Source organism: Pristiophorus japonicus, unplaced genomic scaffold (assembly GCF_044704955.1).
Source record: "Pristiophorus japonicus isolate sPriJap1 unplaced genomic scaffold, sPriJap1.hap1 HAP1_SCAFFOLD_1164, whole genome shotgun sequence".
Classification (NCBI taxonomy): Eukaryota; Metazoa; Chordata; class Chondrichthyes; family Pristiophoridae; genus Pristiophorus; species Pristiophorus japonicus.
Genome location: NW_027250825.1, coordinates 74,316 through 92,745, shown reverse-complemented (window position 1 = coordinate 92,745; position 18,430 = coordinate 74,316). Strand labels below are relative to the sequence as shown.

Sequence of the window (18,430 nt, the reverse complement as noted above, 5' to 3'; positions counted from 1 at the left end):
TTGAAGTCCCCCACCCAGAGTACATTCTGTGCCCTTGCTAATCTCAGTGCTTCTTCCAAGTGGTGTTCAACATGGAGGATACTGACTCATCAGCTGAGGGAGGGCGGTAGGTGGGAATCAGCAGGAGGTTTCCTTGCCCATGCTTGACCTGAAGCCATGAGACTTCATGGGGTCTGGAGTCAATGTTGAGGCCTCCCAGGGCCACTCCCTCCTTCCCCTATACCACTGTGCTGCCACCTCTGGTGGGTCTGTCCTGCCGGTAGGACAGGACATACCCAGGGATGGTGATGGAGGAGTCTGGGACATTGGTCAAGCCTGACATGGTCATACCAGTCTGTGGGACAGCTCTCCCAATTTTGGCACGGGTCCCCAGGTGTCGGTGAGGAGGACTTTGCAGGGTCAACTGGGCTGGGTGCGCATTGCCATGTCCGACATCGATATAAGGTGGCCCATCCGGTTTTATTCTTACTGTTTTTCATAGCGGTTTGGTACGACTGAGTGTCTCGCTCGACCATTTCAAAGGGACAGTTAAGAGTCAACCACATTGCTGTGGGGTCTGGAGTCACATGTAGGCCAGACCGGGTAAGGGCGGCAGATTTCCTTCCCTAAAGGACATTCGTGAACCAGTTGGGTTTTTACGACTATCCAGTAGTTTCATGGTCACCGTTGCACCATTCTTAACCGATAAGGGAGTGAAGGGTTATGGGGAGTGGGCGGGGAAGTGGAGCTGAGTCCATGATCGGATCAGCCATGATCGTATTAAATGGCGGAGCAGGCTCGAGGGGCCGAATGGCCGACTCCTGCTCCTATTTCTTATGTTCTTATGACTGACACGAGCTTTTTCATTCCAGATTTATTTAATTAACTGAGTTTAAATTCCCCAGCTGCCGTGGTGGGATTTTTGAACTGTGTCTAGGCCAGGCCTCGGGATTACTGGTCCCGAAAGATAACCACTATGCTACCATTCCTCCATATACCAGCCTTTGCCCCATATCAAAACCAAAATCTATCATCAGAAATAGGAGCAGGAGTCGGCCATTCGGCCCCTTGAGCCTGCTCCGCCATTTAATACGATCATGGCTGATCCGATCATGGACTCAGCTCCACTTCCCTGACCGCTCCCCTTATTCCCTTATCGTTTAAAAGACTGTCTATTTCTGTCTTAAATATATTCAATGACCCAGCCTCCACAGCTCTCTGGGGCAGAGAATTCCACAGATTTACAACCCTCTGAGAAGAAATTCCTCCTCATCTCAGTTTTAAATGGGCGGCCCCTTATTCTAAGACCATGCCCCCTAGTTCTAGTCTCCCCCATCAGTGGAAACATCCTCTCTGCATCCACCTTGTCGAGCCCCCTCATAATCTTATACATTTCGATAAGATCACCTCTCATTCTTCTGAACTCCAATGAGTAGAGGCCCAACCTCCTCAACCTTTCCTCAAAAGTCAACCCCCTCATCTCCGGAATCAACCGAGTGAACCTGCTCTGAACTGCCTCCAATGCAAGTATATCCTTCTTTAAATATGGAAACCAAAACTGCACGCACTACTCCAGGTGTAACCTCACCAATACCCTGTACAGTTGTAGCAGGATTTATCTGCTTTTATACTCCATCCCCCTTGCAATAAACATTCCATTGGCCTTCCTGATCACTTGCTGTACCTGCAGACTAACTTTTTGTGTTTCATGCACAAGGACTCCCAGGTCCCTCTGTACTGCAGCACTTTGCAATTTTTCTCTATTTAAATAATAATTTGCTTTTCTATTATTTCTGCCAGAGTGGATAACCTCACACTTTCTCACATTATATTCCATCTGCCAAATGTTTGCCCACTCACTTAGCCTGACTATATCCCTTTGCAGATTTTTTGTGTCCTCCTCACAATTTGCTTTCCCATCCATCTTTGTATCATCAGCAAACTTGGCTACGTTACACTCGGTCCCTTCATCCAAGTCATAAATGTAGATTGTAAATAGTTGAGGCCCCAGCACTGATCCCTGCAGCACCCCACCAGTTACTGTTTGCGAAAATTACCCATTTATCCCGACTCTCTGTTTTCTGTTAGTTAACCAATCCTCTATCCATGCTAATATATTACCCCCAACCCCGTGAACTTTTATCTTGTGCAGTAACCTTTTGTGTGGCACCTTGTCAAATGCCTTCTGGAAATGCAAATACACCACATCCACTGGTTCCCCTTTATCCACCCTGTTCGTTACATCCTCAAAGAACTCCAGCAACTTTCTCAAACATGATTTCCCCTTTCATAAAACCATTCTGACTCTGATTGCTTGAGTCCCAAAGCGATTTACAGCCAATGACTTTTGGGAGTGTAGTCACTGTTGCATTGTGGGAAATATGGCAGCCAATGTGCGCACAGCAAGCTCCCACACACAGCAATGTGATAATGACCAGCTAATCTGTTTTTGTTATGTTGATTGAGGCATAAATATTGGCCCCAGGACACCAGGGAGAACTCCCCTGCTCTTCGATACAGTGCCATGGGATCTTTTACGTCCACCTGAGAGAGCAGACGGGGGCCTTGGTTTAACATCTCATCCGAAAGGCGGCGCTCCCTCAGTACCGCCCCTCCGACAGTGCGGCGCTCCCTCAGTACCGCCCCTCCGACAGTGCGGGGCTCCCTCAGTAATGCCCCTCCGACAGTGCGGGGCTCCCTCAGTACTGCCCCTCCGACAGCGCGGCACTCCCTCAGTACCGCTCCTCCGACAGTGCGGCGCTCCCTCAGTACCGCCCCTCCGACAGTGCGGCACTCCCTCAGTACTGCCCCTCCGACAGTGCGGCGCTCCCTCAGTACCGCCCCTCCGACAGTGCGGGGCTCCCTCAGTAATGCCCCTCCGACAGTGCGGCACTCCCTCGGTACTGCACTGGGAGTGTCAGCCTCGATTTATATCCCTGGAGCGGGATTTGGACCCACAGTCTTCTGACTCGAGCGAGTGAGCGACCCACTGAGCCACGGCTGACACTGATTGAATGGCGGGTCAGTCTCGAGGGGCCGAATGGTCTCCTCCCGTTTGCATTGTCGCTTAAAACCACGTAAGCAGAGCGAGAGTCCATGAATGCTTCTGCCTGGCGGGGTTTGAAGCGCGGCCACACTAACGCCCGACTCCCTTTGGCTTCCAGGGCGACGCCCGTTTCCTGGTGTCGAACTCCAAGGACCAGACCATCAAGCTTTGGGACATCCGGCGCTTCTCCCCGAAGGAAGGGCTGGAGGCCTCCCGACAGGCCGTGACACAGCAGAACTGGGACTACAGGTGGCAACAGGTCCCCAAGAGAGGTGTGACATGGTACTGAGGCACTCCACCGGGGATCAGTCGTCGGGGGTGGGGCAGGGGGGTGCCAGGTAACTCTGAGTGGGCTGGCATAGTGTGGCGAAACGTAACTGAATGGGTTCTCAACCCTGTGGATTGAATTATAACTTAAATGGAGAAAAATTGCAAAGTGCTGCGGTACAGAGGGACCTGGGGGTTCTGGTGCATATAAGGGCATACGAAATATCAGCAGGAGTCAGCCATTCGGCCCCTCGAGCCTGCTCCGCCATTCAATAAGATCATGGCTGATCCGATCATGGACTCAGCTCCACTTCCCCGCCCGCTCCCCATAACCCTTCACTCCCTTATCGCTCAAAAATCTGTCTATCTCCGCCTTAAATATATTCAATGACCCAGCCTCCACGGCTCTCTGGGGCAGAGAATTCCACAGATTTACAACCCTCTGAGCGAAGAAATTCCTCCTCATCTCCTCCTCCTCTCAAACAAGAAATTAGGGATGCGTGCAATAAAGGTACAGCAGTTATCATGGGCGACTTTAATCTACATATAGATTGGGCTAACCAAACTGGTAGCGATACGGTGGAGGAGGATTTCCTGGAGTGTATTAAGGATGGTTTTCTGGACCAATATGTCGAGGAACCAACTAGAGAGCTGGCCATCCTAGACTGGGTGATGTGTAATGAGAAGGGACTAATTAACAATCTTGTTGTGCGAGGCCCATTGGGGAAGAGTGACCATAATATGGTAGAATTCTTTATTAAGATGGAGAGTGACACAGTTAATTCAGAGACTAGGGCCCTGAACTTAGGGAAAGGTAACTTCGATGGTATGAGACGTGAATTGACTAGAATAGACTGACGAATGATGCTTAAAGGGTTGACGGTGGATAGACAATGGCAGACATTTAAAGATCACATGGATGAACTTCAACAATTGTACATCCCTGTCTGGAGTAAAAATAAAACGGGGAAGGTAGCTCAACCGTGGCTAACAAGGGAAATTAAGGATAGTGTTAAATCCAAGGAAGAGGCATATAAATTGTCCAGAAAAAGCAGCAAACCAGAGGACTGGGAGAATTTTGTAATACAGCAGAGGAGGAAAAAGGGTTTAATTAGGAAGGGGAAAATAGAGTATGAGAGGAAGCTTGCTGGGAACATAAAAACTGACTGCAAAAGCTTCTATAGATATGTGAAGATACAAAGATTAGTGAAGACAAATGTAGGTCCCTTGCAGTCAGACTCAGGTGAATTTATAATGGGGAATAAAGAAATGGCAGATCAATTGAACAAATATTTTGGTTCTGTCTTCACGAAGGAAGACACAAATAAACTTCCGGAAATACTAGGGGACCGAGGGTCTAGTGAGAAGGAGGAACTGAAGGAAATCCTTATTAGGCGGGAAATTGTGTTTGGGAAATTGATGGGATTGAAGGCCGATAAATCCCCGGGGCCTGATAGTCTGCATCCCAGAGTACTTAAGGAAGTGGCCCCAAAAATAGTGGATGCATTGGTGATCATTTTCCAACAGTCTATCGACTCTGGATCAGTTCCTATGGACTGGAGGGTAGCTAATGTAACACCACTTTTTAAAAAAGGAGAGAGAAAGCGGGTAATTATAGACCGGTCAGCCTGACATCAGTGGCAATGTTGGAATCAGTCATTAAAGATGTAATAACAGTGCATTTGGAAAGCAGTGACAGGATCGGTCCAAGTCAGCATGGATTTATGAAAGGGAAATCAGGCTTGACAAATCTTCTGGAATGTTTTGATGATGTAACTAGTAGAGTGGACAAGGGAGAACCAGTGGGGATGTGGTGTATTTGGACTTTCAAAAGGCTTTTGACAAGGTCCCACACAAGAGATTGGTGTACAAAATTAAAGCACATCGTATTGGGGGTAATGTATTGACATGGATAGAGAACTGGTTGGCAGACAGGAAGCAGATAGTCGGGATAAACGGGTCCTTTTCAGAATGGCAGGCAGTGACGAGTGGGGTGCCGCAGGGTTCAGTGCTGGGACCCCAGCTATTTACAATATAAATCAACGAATTAGATGAAGGAATTGAGTGTAATATCTCCAAGTTTGCAGATGACACTAAGCTGGGTGGCGGTGTGAGCTGTGAGGAGGATGCTAAGAGGCTGCAGGGTGACTTGGACAGGTTAGGTGAGTGTACAAATGCATGGCAGATGCAGTATAATGTGGATAAATGTGAGGTTAATATGTGAGGAAGGCAGAATATTATCTGAATGGCGACAGATTAGGAAAAGGGGAGGTGCAACAAGACCTGGGTGTCATGGTACATCAGTCATTGAAAGTTGGTATGTAGGTACTGCAGGTGGTGAAGAAGGCAAATGGTATGTTGGCCTTCATAGCGAGAGGATTTGAGTATAGGAGCAGGGAGGTCTTACTGCAGTTGTACAGGGCCTTGGTGAGGCCTCACCTGGAATATTGTGTTCAGTTTTGTCTCCTAATCTGAGGAAGGACATTCTTGCTATTGAGGGAGTGCAGCGAAGGTTCACCAGACTGATTCCCGGGATGGCAGGACTGACATATGAGGAGAGACTGGATCGACTGGGCCTGTATTCACTGGAGTTTAGAAGAATGAGTTTAGGGGATCTCGTAGAAACATATAAAATTCTGACGGGACTGGACAGGTTAGATGCAGAAAGAATGTTCCCGATGTTGGGGAAGTCCAGAACCAGGGGACACAGTCTAAGGATAAGGGGTAAGCCAATTAGGACCGAGATGAGGAGAAACTTCTTCACTGAGAGTTGTTAACCTGTGGAATTCCCTGCCGCAGAGAGTTATTGAGGCCAGTTCATTAGATATATTCAAGCGGGAGTTAGATATGGCCCTTACGGCTAAAGGGATCAGGGGGTATGGAGAGAAAGCAGGAAAGGGGTATTGAGGGAATGATCAGCCATGATCTTATTGAATGGTGGTGCAGGCTCGAAGGGCCGAATGGTCTACTCCGGCACCTATTTTCTATGTTTCTATGTCAATGGACGCTTCTTATTCTTAGACCATGCCCGCTAGTCCATGCCCCCTAGTTCTAGTCTCCCCCATCAGTGGGAACATCCTCTCTGCATCCACCTTGTCGAGCCCCCTCATAATCTTATGTTTTGATAGGATTACCTCTCATTCTTCTGAACTCCAATGAGTAGAGGCCCAACCTCCTCAACCTTTCCTCATAAGTCAACCCCCTCATCTCCGGAATCAACCGAGTGAACCTTCTCTGAACTGCCTCCAAAGCAAGTATATCCTTTCGTAAATACGGAGACCAAAACTGCACGCAGTACTCCAGGTGTGGCCTCACCAATACCCTGTATAACTGGAGCAAGACTTCCTGCTTTTATACTCCATCCCCTTTGCAATAAAGGTCAAGATACCATTGGCCTTCCTGATCACTTGCTGTACCTGCAGACTAACCTTTTGTGTTTCATGCAGCAGGACCCCCAGGTCCCGCTGTACTGCAGCACTTTGCAATCTTTCTCCATTTAAATAATAACTTGCTTTTCTAATGTTTCTGCCAAAGTGGAAAACCTCACATTTTCCCACAAAAGGATAGTATGCAGGTACAGCAAGTGATCAGGAAGGCAAATGGAATCTTGGCCTTTATTGCAAAGGGGATGGAGTATAAAAGCAGGGAAGTCTTGCTACAACTGTGTACAGAGTATTGGTGAGGTCACACCTGGAGTACTGCGTGCAGTTTTGGTCTCCGTATTTACGAAAGGATATACTTGCTTTGGAGGCAGTTCAGAGAAGGTTCACTCGGTTGATTCCGGGGATGAGGGGATTGACTTATGAGGAAAGGTTGAGGAGGTTGGGCCTCTACTCATTGGAGTTCAGAAGAATGAGAGGTGATCTTATCGAAACATAAGATAATGAGGGGGCTCGACAAGGTGGATGCAGAGAGGATGTTCCCACTGATGGGGGAAACTAAAACTAGGGGGCATGGTCTTAGAATAAGGGGCCACCCATTTAAAACTGAGATGAGGAGGAATTTCTTCTCTCAGAGGGTTGTAAATCTGTGGAATTCTCTGCCCCAGAGAGCTGTGGAGGCTGGGTCATTGAATATATTTAAGGCGGAGATAGACAGATTTTTGAGCGATAAGGGAGTGAAGGGTTATGGGGAGCGGACGGGGAAGTGGAGCTGAGTCTATGATCGGATCAACCATGATCTTATTGAATGGCGGAGCAGGCTCGAGGGGCCGAATGGCCGACTCCTGCTCCTATTTCTTCTGTTCTAACATTTAGCCTTAGAAAATGTCTGTTTCCCCCATTCAATTTTGCTATGTAAACCGTCACAGTGTAGTTGCGGGCTCTGAACACCAGGTGGTGCTATGGGGATGGTTTCTCAAGTCCCCCCCCCCCCCTCCCCCCGCCAATGCAACACAATCTTGTATATATTTTTACGAAAATATGAAAGCGTGATTCATTCAACTGACTTTGGACGACACCCACAGGTACTTTGCGAGTATGTTGAGTTGAAATTTTTTAACCATTGCGTGTGATTTTATTTTGTCGTTCCCATAGCCTTAAAGAAGCACAGACTCCCGGGTGACACTTCACTAATGACCTATCGGGGTCACGGGGTCCTGCACACGCTCATCAGGTGTCGATTTTCTCCGGCGTTTACCACAGGGCAGCAGTACATTTACAGCGGCTGTTCGACCGGGAAGGTTGTCAGTAAGTGTCCGCCTGTTATCACTTATTTTCTAGCAGCGCCGAAACAGGCCATTCGGCCCAACTGCTCTGTGCATAACTCGTCCCACCCATCTCCATCTCAGCCCATCAACATATCCTTCTATTAATTTCTACCTCATGTATTTATCCAGCTTCCCCTTAAATGCTTGTTAAATTCCGCTTAAATGGATCGCAAGATCCTACAAATCCCCCGGGAGGACAGACGCACCAACGTTAGCGTCCTCGACCAGGCCAACATCCCCAGCATCGAAGCACTGACCACACTCGACCAGCTCCGCTGGGCAGGGCCACATTGTCCGCATGGCCCCCAGACACGAGACTCCCCAAAGCAAGCGCTCTACTCGGAACTCCTTCACGGCAAACGAGTCAAAGGTGGGCAGAGGAAACGTTACAAGGGACCACCCTCAAAGCCTCCCTGATAAAGTGCAACATCCCCCACCGACACCTGGGAGCCCCTGGCCCAAAGACCAGTCCGCCCTAAATGGAGGAAGTGCATCCGGGAGGGCGCTGAGCACCTCGAGTCTCGTCGCCGAGAGCGTGCAGAAACCAAGCGCAGGCAGCGGAAGGAGAGTGCGGCAAACCAGTCCCACCCTCCCCTTCCCTCAACCACTGTCTGTCCCACCTGTGACAGGGACTGTGGTTCTCGTATTGGACTTTTCAGTCACCTGAGAACTCACTGTTAGAGTGGAGGCAAGTCTTCCTCGATTCCGAGGGACTGCCTTTGATGATGATGAAATGCATTGATACTATTCACCTCGACCCCTCCCTGTGGCAGTGAGTTTCACATTCTCACCACTCTCTGGGTAAAGAGTTTTCTCCTGAATTCCACATTGGGTTTATTAGTGACTGTCTTATATTGATGGCCCCCTACATTTGGACATGTCCTCCAAAATTGGACACATGTTTCACTCTACCCTGTTGCAACCCAACATCCTCTATCAGGTTGGAGGGAGTGCCGCACTGTCGGAGGGGCAGTACTGAGGGAGTGCCGCACTGTCGGAGGGGCAGTACTGAGGGAGTGCTGCACTGTCGGAGGGGCAGTACTGAGGGAGTGCTGCACTGTCGGAGGGGCGGTACTGAGGGAGCACCGCACTGTCGGAGGGGCAGTACTGAGGGAGTGCCGCACTGTCGGAGGGGCAGTACTGAGGGAGCGCCGCACTGTCGGAGGGGCAGTACTGAGGGAGCCCCGCACTGTCGGAGGGGCAGTACTGAGGGAGTGCCGCACTGTCGGAGGGGCAGTACTGAGGGAGTGCCGCACTGTCGGAGGGGCAGTACTGAGGGAGCGCCGCACTGTCGGAGGGGCAGTACTGAGGGAGCGCCGCACTGTCGGAGGGGCAGTACTGAGGGAGAGCCGCACTGTCGGAGGGGCAGTACTGAGGGAGTGCCGCACTGTCAGAGGGGCCGTTTCTCAGAATGAGACACTAAACGGGCGGACGCAGAAGATCCCGCGGCCACTATCGGAAGAAGAGCGGGGGCAGGGAGGGGGACCAATATTTATCCCTTTTTTTTAAATTATCTGGTCATCGATTTGATTCCTGATTGTGGGATCTTGCTGTGCACAATTTAGCTGCCGCTTCTCTTACAATACAACAGTGACTACATTTCAGAAGAAGTACTCTGGGTGTAAAGCACTCTGGGTGTGAAGCACTCTGGGTGTGAAGTGCTTTGGGTGACGTGCGGCCAAGTGCTGGAGAAATACAAGTGTTGTGCCGTGCCTGCTCGGGAATGGTTGGGTTACTCATCGCCGCGTTGTTCCGATGGCTGGTTTATCTTTTCCCTTCACTTACCCCCCCCCCCCCCCCCCCCCAACCCCTCGGCAGTCTACGATGTGTTGACGGGAAAGATTGTCAGCAAGCTCTCGGAGCACAGGGCCTGCGTCCGTGACGTGAGCTGGCATCCGTACGAGGAGAAGATTATCAGCACCTCCGTGAGTAAACCGCGGGGATTGGGGGGGGCGGCAGTGTGCTGGGGGGGGGGGGGTGTGTGGGGACAGTGTGCTGGAGGGGGGGGGGGGTGTGGGGACAGTGTGCTGGGGGGGAGGTGTGTGGGGACAGTGTGCTGGGGGGGAGGTGTGTGGGGACAGTGTGCTGGGGGGGAGGTGTGTGGGGACAGTGTGCTGGGGGGGGGGGTGTGTGCGGACAGTGTGCTGGGGGGGAGGTGTGTGGGGACAGTGTGCTGGGGGGGAGGTGTGTGGGGACAGTGTGCTGGGGGGGGTGTGGGGACAGTGTGCTGGGGGGGGGGGGGTGTGGGGACAGTGTGCTGGGGGGGGTGTGTGTGGGGACAGTGTGCTGGGGGGGGGTGTGGGGACAGTGTGCTGGGGGTGGGGGGGGTGTGGGGACAGTGTGCTGGGGGGGGGTGTGTGGGGACAGTGTGCTGGGGGGTGGGGGTGTGTGGGGACAGTGTGCTGGGGGGGGTGTGGGGACAGTGTGCTGGGGGGGGGGGGGTGTGGACAGTGTGCTGGGGGGGGGTGTAGGGACAGTGTGCTGGGGGGGGGGGGGTTGTGGACAGTGTGCTGGGGCGGGGGGGTGTAGGGACAGTGTGCTGGGGGGGGGGTGTAGGGACAGTGTGCTGGGGGGGGGATGTGGGGACAGTGTGCTGGGGGGGGGGTGTGTGGGGACAGTGTGCTGGGGGGGGGATGTGGGGACAGTGTGCTGGGGGGGGGGTGTGTGGGGACAGTGTGCTGGGGGGGGGATGTGGGGACAGTGTGCTGGGGGGGGATGTGGGGACAGTGTGCTGGGGGGGGGGGGTGTGTGTGGACAATGTGCTGGGGGGGGGGGTGTGGGGACAGTGTGCTGGGGGGGGGGTGTGTGGGGACAGTGTGCTGGGGGGGGGGTGTGTGGGGACAGTGTGCTGGGGGGGGTGTGGGGACAGTGTGCTGGGGGGGGGGGTGTGTGTGGACAATGTGCTGGGGGGGGGGGGGGTTGTGGGGACAGTGTGCTGGGGGGGGGGGTTGTGGGGACAGTGTGCTGGGGGGGGGTGTGTGGGGACAGTGTGCTGGGGGGGGGTGTGTGGGGACAGTGTGCTGGGGGGGGGGTGTGGGGACAGTGTGCTGGGGGGGGGGGTGTGGGGACAGTGTGCTGGGGGGGGGGGGTGTGGGGACAGTGTGCTGGGGGGGGGTGTGTGGGGACAGTGTGCTGGGGGGGGGGGTGTGGGGACAGTGTGCTGGGGGGGAGGGTGTGGGGACAGTGTGCTGGGGGGGGGGTGTGGGGACAGTGTGCTGGGGGGGGGGGTGTGGGGACAGTGGACAGTGTGCTGGGGGGGGGATGTGGGGACAGTGTGCTGGGGGGGGGTGTGTGGGGACAGTGTGCTGGGGGGGTGGGGACAGTGTGCTGGGGGGGGTGTGTGTGGGGACAGTGGACAGTGTGCTGGGGGGGGGTGTGGGGACAGTGTGCTGGGGGGGTGTGTGGGGACAGTGTGCTGGGGGGGGGGGCTGTGGGGACAGTGTGCTGGGGGGGGGGTGTGTCGGGACAGTGTGCTGGGGGGGGGTGGGTGTCGGGACAGTGTGCTGGGGGCAGGGGGGTGTGTGGGGACAGTGTGCTGGGGGGGGAGGTGTGTGGGGACAGTGTGCTGGGGGGGAGGTGTGTGGGGACAGTGTGCTGGGGGGGGGGGGTGTGGGGACAGTGTGCTGGGGGCAGGGGGGTGTGTGGGGACAGTGTGCTGGGGGGGGAGGTGTGTGGGGACAGTGTGCTGGGGGGAGGTGTGTGGGGACAGTGTGCTGGGGGGGGAGGTGTGTGGGGACAGTGTGCTGGGGGGGTTGTGTGTGGGGACAGTGGACAGTGTGCTGGGGGGGGGGTGTGGGGACAGTGTGCTGGGGGGGTGTGTGGGGACAGTGTGCTGGGGGGGGGGGGTGTGGGAACAGTGTGCTGGGGGCAGGGGGGTGTGTGGGGACAGTGTGCTGGGGGGGGGTGTGGGGACAGTGTGCTGGGGGGGGGGCTGTGGGGACAGTGTGCTGGGGGGGGGGTGTGTCGGGACAGTGTGCTGGGGGGGGGTGGGTGTCGGGACAGTGTGCTGGGGGCAGGGGGGTGTGTGGGGACAGTGTGCTGGGGGGGGAGGTGTGTGGGGACAGTGTGCTGGGGGGGGGGGTGTGGGGACAGTGTGCTGGGGGCAGGGGGGTGTGTGGGGACAGTGTGCTGGGGGGGAGGTGTGTGGGGACAGTGTGCTGGGGGGGGGGGGGGTGGGGACAGTGTGCTGGGGGGGGGGGTGTGTGGGGACAGTGTGCTGGGGGGGGTGTGGGGACAGTGTGCTGGGGGGGGGGGGGACAGTGTGTTGGGGGGGGGTGTGGGGACAGTGTGCTGGGGGGGGGTGTGGGGACAGTGTGCTGGGGGGGGTGTGGGGACAGTGGACAGTGTGCTGGGGGGGTGTGTGTGGGGACAGTGTGCTGGGGACAGTGTGCTGGGGGTGGGGGATGTGTGGGGACAGTGGACAGTGTGCTGGGGAGGGTCTGTGGGGACAGTGTGCTGGGGGTGGGGGATGTGTGGGGACAGTGGACAGTGTGCTGGGGGGGTGTGTGTGGGGACAGTGTGCTGGGGGGGGGGGTGTGGGGACAGTGTGCTGGGGGCGGGGGGTTGTGTGGGGACAGGTTGGTGGGTCATGTCAGGGGGTGTTGAAGAGGGTGAGCTTGAGCTGGGACATGTGTTTGGGGGGCGTCTCGCTTGAGTCAGGTGGTCACGTGTTCCCCACGACTATTGGATGACGAGCAGTGGCAGGGGATTGGGTCCCTGGTGTGTCTCGGCCCCAATATTTCCCCCTCGACCCTGAGGGAAGATTGGTTGGCCGTGAGCAAAGATTGGATAGGCTGGAGTTGTTTTCCTTGGAACAGAGGAGGCTGAGGGGAGACCTGATTGAGGTGTATAAAATGATGAGGGGCCTGGATAGAGTGGATAGGACGGACCTGTTTCCCTGGGCAGAGGGTTCAACAACCAGGGGGCAGAGATTGAAAGTAATTGGGGGGGAGGTTTAGAGGGGATTTGAGGGGAAATGTCTTCACCCAGAGGGTGGTGGGGGTCTGGGGGGGAACTCACGGCCTGAAAGGGGGGTAGAGGCAGAAACCCTCACCACATTTGGATGTGCTCCTGAAGTGCCGTAATCTACAGGGCTACGGACCCAGAGCGGGAAAGTGGGATTAGGCCGGGTAGCTCTTGGTCGGCCGGCACAACACGGACACGATGGGCCGAATGGCCTCCTTCCGTGCTGTAAATTTCTCCGATTCTACAACCCAAATCAGTAAAGCGGATGGTCCCTCGTTCCCTGGTACCATTCTGGTAAACCTGCCCTTCACCTTCCCTGCAGTTAGATGTAGTCCTTACTACTCGGGGGATCAAGAGGTATGGTGAGAAAGCAGGAAGGGGGTACTGAAGTTGAATGATCAGCCATGAACTCATTGAATGGCGGTGCAGGCTCGAAGGGCCGAATAGCCGACTCCTGCACCTATTTTCTATGTTTCTATGTTTCTGTGCTCCAAGGGGAACCAGTGTAGATTTTAGACACTGCTCTTGTCACATTGCTGTGTGTGGGAGCTTGCTGTGCGCAAATCGGCTGCCATGTTTCCCGACATTACAACAGTGACTGCACTCCAAAAGTACTTCATTACTGTAAAGTGCTTTGAGACGGGCGGGGAGGGAAGGAGGGGCGGTGTGGGGGCAGGGGGAGGGGCAGAGGAGGGAGTCGGGGCAGGGGGGAGGGGCAGAGGCGGGGGTCGGGGCTGGGGGGAGGGGCAGTGTGGGGGCAGGGGGAGGGGCAGAGGAGGTGGTCGGGGCAGGGGGGAGGGGCAGGGGCGAGGGGCAGAGAAGGGGGGAGGGGCAGTGTGGGGGCAGAGGGGAGGGAGGGGCGGGGCAGGGGAGGGGCGGAGAGGGGTCTATGTTGCTATCAAAATGTAGAGAGGCTTGCTCTCTCTCTCTCTCTCTCTCTCACACTCTCTCCCTCCGGCCCTCTCTCCGCAGTGGGATGGAGGAGTGCGTCTCTGGGATTACCGGCTGGCCGAATACTTCACCGACGACCTCCAGACGGGCGCGGCCGACCTCCGGCCCAAGCGCAAGAACGTGGAGACGGGCGAGGACAACTGAGGCGGTGGATCCGGCCAAAGCTGTGCGCGGGCGGGGGAGGGGTCGGGCTCGGAGGGGAGGGCGATCGGAAACCCCGCCTCCTAACTCGACGGCCCTCTCCCCTCCCCCTGCCCGATGTCTATCCACACCCCGGGGAAGCGAACAGGCCCCCACCACCCCCCCCCCCCAGGGGAGGGAGGCCCACTGACAGTGTTGTTGGAGAGAGGGGGGGGGTGGAGTCTGGGCGGCGAGGGAGAGCGGGGATCGCCAGACTGCGCTCTCACTCGCTCGCACGCCCTCCCTCCCGGGGTGAAAGGTCAGAGCCGCCTGCCTTTTCCTGGCTTCCCGGCTTCCGGTGTTTTGAAGGAGCGGAGAGCAGGGACCGTCGTCGGGATCGCCTTCTCCCGAGGGGAACGGAGCGAGGTGTTCCGGCACGGACTCTTCCCCCCCCACTGTCCCCCGTACATGCCCTCTTCCAAAGTTGAACCTGCTCCCACCGTCCTTTCAAGCAGCGCGTTCCCGATCACAACAACTCACTGCGTAAAAACATTCTCCCCATCGCCCCCTCTGGTTCCATCGCCGATTATCGTCAGTCTGTGTCCTCCTGCCCCCCCCGGAAACCGTTTCTCCTTATTTACTCTATCAACAACCTTTGTGATTTTAAACACCTCTGGTAAATCTCCCCCATAACCTTCTCTGCTCCAAGGAAAAACCACCCCAGCTTCTCTCAGCCGCTCCAAGTAACTGAAGGCCCTCATCTCTGGTACCATTCTGGTCAGTCTCCCGTTAACCCCCCCCTCTGCTCCGAGGAGAAACATAGAAAATAGGTGCAGGAGTAGGCCCTTCGGCCCTTCGAGCCTGCACCACCTGACAGGTCGAGTGTGCAAGGAGTAGGCCAGGGGTCAAAGTGCAAAGCTGCCCCTTAGTCAGCATTAACTAACAAAATCCTTCAGTATGACTGGTGTGGAAATGCAACGGGAAGTGCTCTTCTTGGGTTGGGACTGAGGGAGGGCAGTGTAGAGGGAGCTTTACTCTGTATCTAACCCCCTGTACCTGCCCTGGGAGTGTTTGATGGGACAGTGTAGAGGGAGCTTTACTCTGGATCTAACCCCCTGTACCTGCCCTGGGAGTGTTTGATGGGACAGTGTAGAGGGAGCTTTACTCTGTATCTAACCCCCTGTACCTGCCCTGGGAGTGTTTGATGGGACAGTGTAGAGGGAGCTTTACTCTGTATCTAACCCCGTGTTGTACCTACCTTGGGAGTGTTTGATGGGACAGTGTCGAGGGAGCTTTACTCTGTATCTAGCCCTGTGTTATACCTGACTGGAAGTGCTTGCTTGATGCTGACACTTGATAGCTGAAATAGAACATGTTCTACACCTCAGCACTGATATCCCTCACCTCAATGATCCACAATAAAAACAGAGATTTAGTAATAACTCCTGCACTACAGATTGGGTTTTTAATACAATCCATTCCTACATACTGAATTACCAATTCTTCAAAATGGACTCAGTGTTAGAAAGAATGTGATATTCCCTGGTGTAGAATTGATGAGGGATTTTTCTACAAACTATATTTAGTCATCATTTTTGTTACTCCCTCCAACCTGCATTTATAAAGTTTAAAAGAAGTACCTGTACTTTATCATGAATCCCGTGCTCAATGATAGATTTAACGAATGGAGTTAATACTCACTGTTTGAATCAGGGAACAAATGCCATTTCAAATGGGTGGTCTTCCAAAAACAACTCCAGAACAACGAAATGGGAAGAAGTTTTCACCAGCTTTGTAACATAGAAGCTGGGGTTGTTTCTCCAAGTCTCCCCACAAGCCGAGCCTCGAAGGCCGTTGTGCTCGGACTATATGGCGGTGTTGTGACGGAGCAGTCGGGAAGTTAACCCAGATTACCCGCGTGCAGTGATCACCTTGACGGCGGCACTCGCAGACCATCAGACGCAATGCAGTGAGGTTTCTGTCCTCCGGTTTCCTGCTTATCCAACAGCCCCTCGCCCCGAGGTACCTTCGCCCAACCCCCCCCCCGCTCCGCCCATAATACTGGCTTCGGTCCACATTGCACATCTCCCCTCCCCTCCCAACATCACACACACCCTCTGTCCAAAATACCGTGCTTGTTAACTTTTAACAAGCTGAACTTTTAACAATAGTTTACTCTGCAGCGAATTAAAAGTTTTGTGTATATATATATACCCCCCCCTTTGTAAAATAATCATGAGCTTTAATGGCTGAAAATTAAGCTTTAAACAGCGAGGGAAAAAACTCGCCTGACTGACCGCCCTCCTCTCCTCCCCGATTAGAATATTTCTTTCGAATCAATGAGCAATGTTTTGCGAATTTTGCAAACCCTTTGGTGCTGGTTGCAGGAGCGACATTTCTACGCCCGCTCCCGGGAGTTAATTTTATCGCCAATTAAAAAAAACTGTGCGGATGCGCGCACACAGAAACTCCGGGTCTTGTTGTTTCTGGGAGCACGGGGGCGGATACAGGCGTGTAGAGCGCTCGGCTCAAAGGGCAGAATCGTCTGAGGGTAGGATAAACAGGGTGGATAAAGGGGAACCAGTGGATGTGGTGTATTTGGATTTCCAGAAGGCATTTGACAAGGTGCCACATAAAAGGTTACTGCACAAGATAAAAGTTCACGGGGTTGGGGGTAATATATTAGCGTGGATAGAGGATTGGCTAACTCACAGAAAGCAGAGAGTCGGGATAAATGGGTCATTCTCGGGTTGGCAACCAGTAACTAGTGGGGTGCCGCAGGGATCAGTGCTGGTACCCCAACTATTTACAATCTATATTAACGACTTGGAAGAAGGGACTGAGTGTAACGTAGCCAAGTTTGCTGACGATACAAAGATGGGAGGAAAAGCAATGTGTGAGGAGGACACAAAAAATCTGCAAAAGGACACAGACAGGCTCAGTGAGTGGGCAAACATTTGGCAGATGGAGTATAATGTGGGAAAGTGTGAGGTCATGCACTTTGGCAGAAAAAAAATCAAAGAGCAAGTTATTATTTAAATGGAGAAAGATTGCAAAGTGCCGCAGTACAGCGGGACCTGGGGGTTACTTGTACATGAAACACAAAAGGATAGTATGCAGGTACAGCAAGTGATCAGGAAGGCCAATGGTATCTTGGCCTTTATTGCAAAGGGGATGGAGTATAAAAGCAGGGAAGTCTTGCTCCAGTTATACAGGGTATTGGTGAGGCCACACCTGGAGTACTGCGTGCAGTTTTGGTCTCCGTATTTAAGGAAGGATATACTTGCTTTGGAGGCAGTTCAGAGAAGGTTCACTCGGTTGATTCCGGGGATGAGGGGGTTGACTTATGAGGAAAGGTTGAGGAGGTTGGGCCTCTACTCATTGGAGTTCAGAAGAATGAGAGGTGATCTTATCGAAACGTATCAGATTATGAGGGGGCTCGACAAGGTGGATGCAGAGAGGATGTTCCCACTGATGGGGGAGACTAGAACTAGGGGGCATGGTCTTAGAATAAGGGGCCGCCCATTTAAAACTGAGATGAGGAGGAATTTCTTCTCTCAGAGGGTTGTAAATCTGTGGAATTCTCTGCCCCAGAGAGCTGTGGAGGCTGGGTCACTGAATATATTTAAGGTGGAGATAGACTGATTTTTGAGCGATAAGGGAGTGAAGGGTTATGGGGAGCGGGCGGGGAAGTGGAGCTGAGTCCATGATCGGATCAGCCATGGTCGTATTAAATGGCGGAGCAGGCTCGAGGGGCCGAATGGCCGACTCCTGCTCCTATTCCTTGTGTCGGATCCCCTCCCCACACTTTCGCAGAGCCCCAGTGAAGGTCCAGTTTCCTGGCAATGACGACTTGCGTTTGACGTAGGAGGGTAACCAACTGCGGGCTCAAAGCGTTCGCCCCCCCCGCCCCGCGAGGAAAACATACGCCCAGAGCGACACTGAAATCTCGGTCAAAAAGGAAGGTTTTATAAGGACAGAAACAAAATGATGCGGATGCTGGAACACGGAAATAAAAACCCGAAACTGCTGGAAATACCCAGCGGGTCAGGCAGCATCTGTGGGGAGAAAGAAACAGAGTTAACGTTTCGAGTCGGTGGCCCTTTGTCAGAACTGGAGAGTTGGGAAAGCACAGATTCTGAAGGAGCGCTGAAAGGGGGAGGGGACGACAGAACAAAAGGGAAGGTCAGTGATGGGGTGGATGGCAGGAGAGATTAGAGAGACAGAAAGGGACGATAGGCCCCCGAATTGAAATGGTAATGACAGAGGTTAGAAAAAGGTTGGTCTGGATAGGGTGCGAATGGCGTAGTAATGACCAGCTGCCATTGGAGACAAGGTGGGGATGGGGGGCGGGAGGAGACAAAAATGGGCAGAGGTTATCTGAAATTGTTGAA

The 18,430-nt window shown here is 53.8% G+C and overlaps 1 protein-coding gene across 1 annotated transcript; it reads left to right on the top strand.

Annotated features, from left to right (window-relative positions):
- The first annotated feature begins 3,138 nt into the window (after positions 1 to 3,138).
- LOC139242007 (DDB1- and CUL4-associated factor 11-like) lies at positions 3,139 to 16,504 on the top strand. The gene is made up of 4 exons (XM_070870143.1): positions 3,139 to 3,297; positions 7,828 to 7,980; positions 9,819 to 9,925; positions 13,938 to 16,504. Exons 2-4 carry the CDS (start codon positions 7,866 to 7,868, stop codon positions 14,058 to 14,060), a joined length of 345 nt encoding a protein of 114 aa, XP_070726244.1. The 5' UTR covers positions 3,139 to 3,297; positions 7,828 to 7,865; the 3' UTR covers positions 14,061 to 16,504.
- Positions 16,505 to 18,430: the final 1,926 nt, after the last annotated feature.

What these genes read in the sequence shown, in the direction of transcription:
- LOC139242007 (XM_070870143.1), top strand. Translation starts at nt 7,866, where the DNA reads ATGACCTATCGGGGTCACGGGGTCCTGCACACGCTCATCAGGTGTCGA. An exon ending in TTCGACCGGGAAGGTTGTCA is followed by an intron (nt 7,981 to 9,818) that starts GTAAGTGTCCGC and finishes ACCCCTCGGCAG; the next exon opens with TCTACGATGTGTTGACGGGA. An exon ending in AGAAGATTATCAGCACCTCC is followed by an intron (nt 9,926 to 13,937) that starts GTGAGTAAACCG and finishes CTCTCTCCGCAG; the next exon opens with TGGGATGGAGGAGTGCGTCT.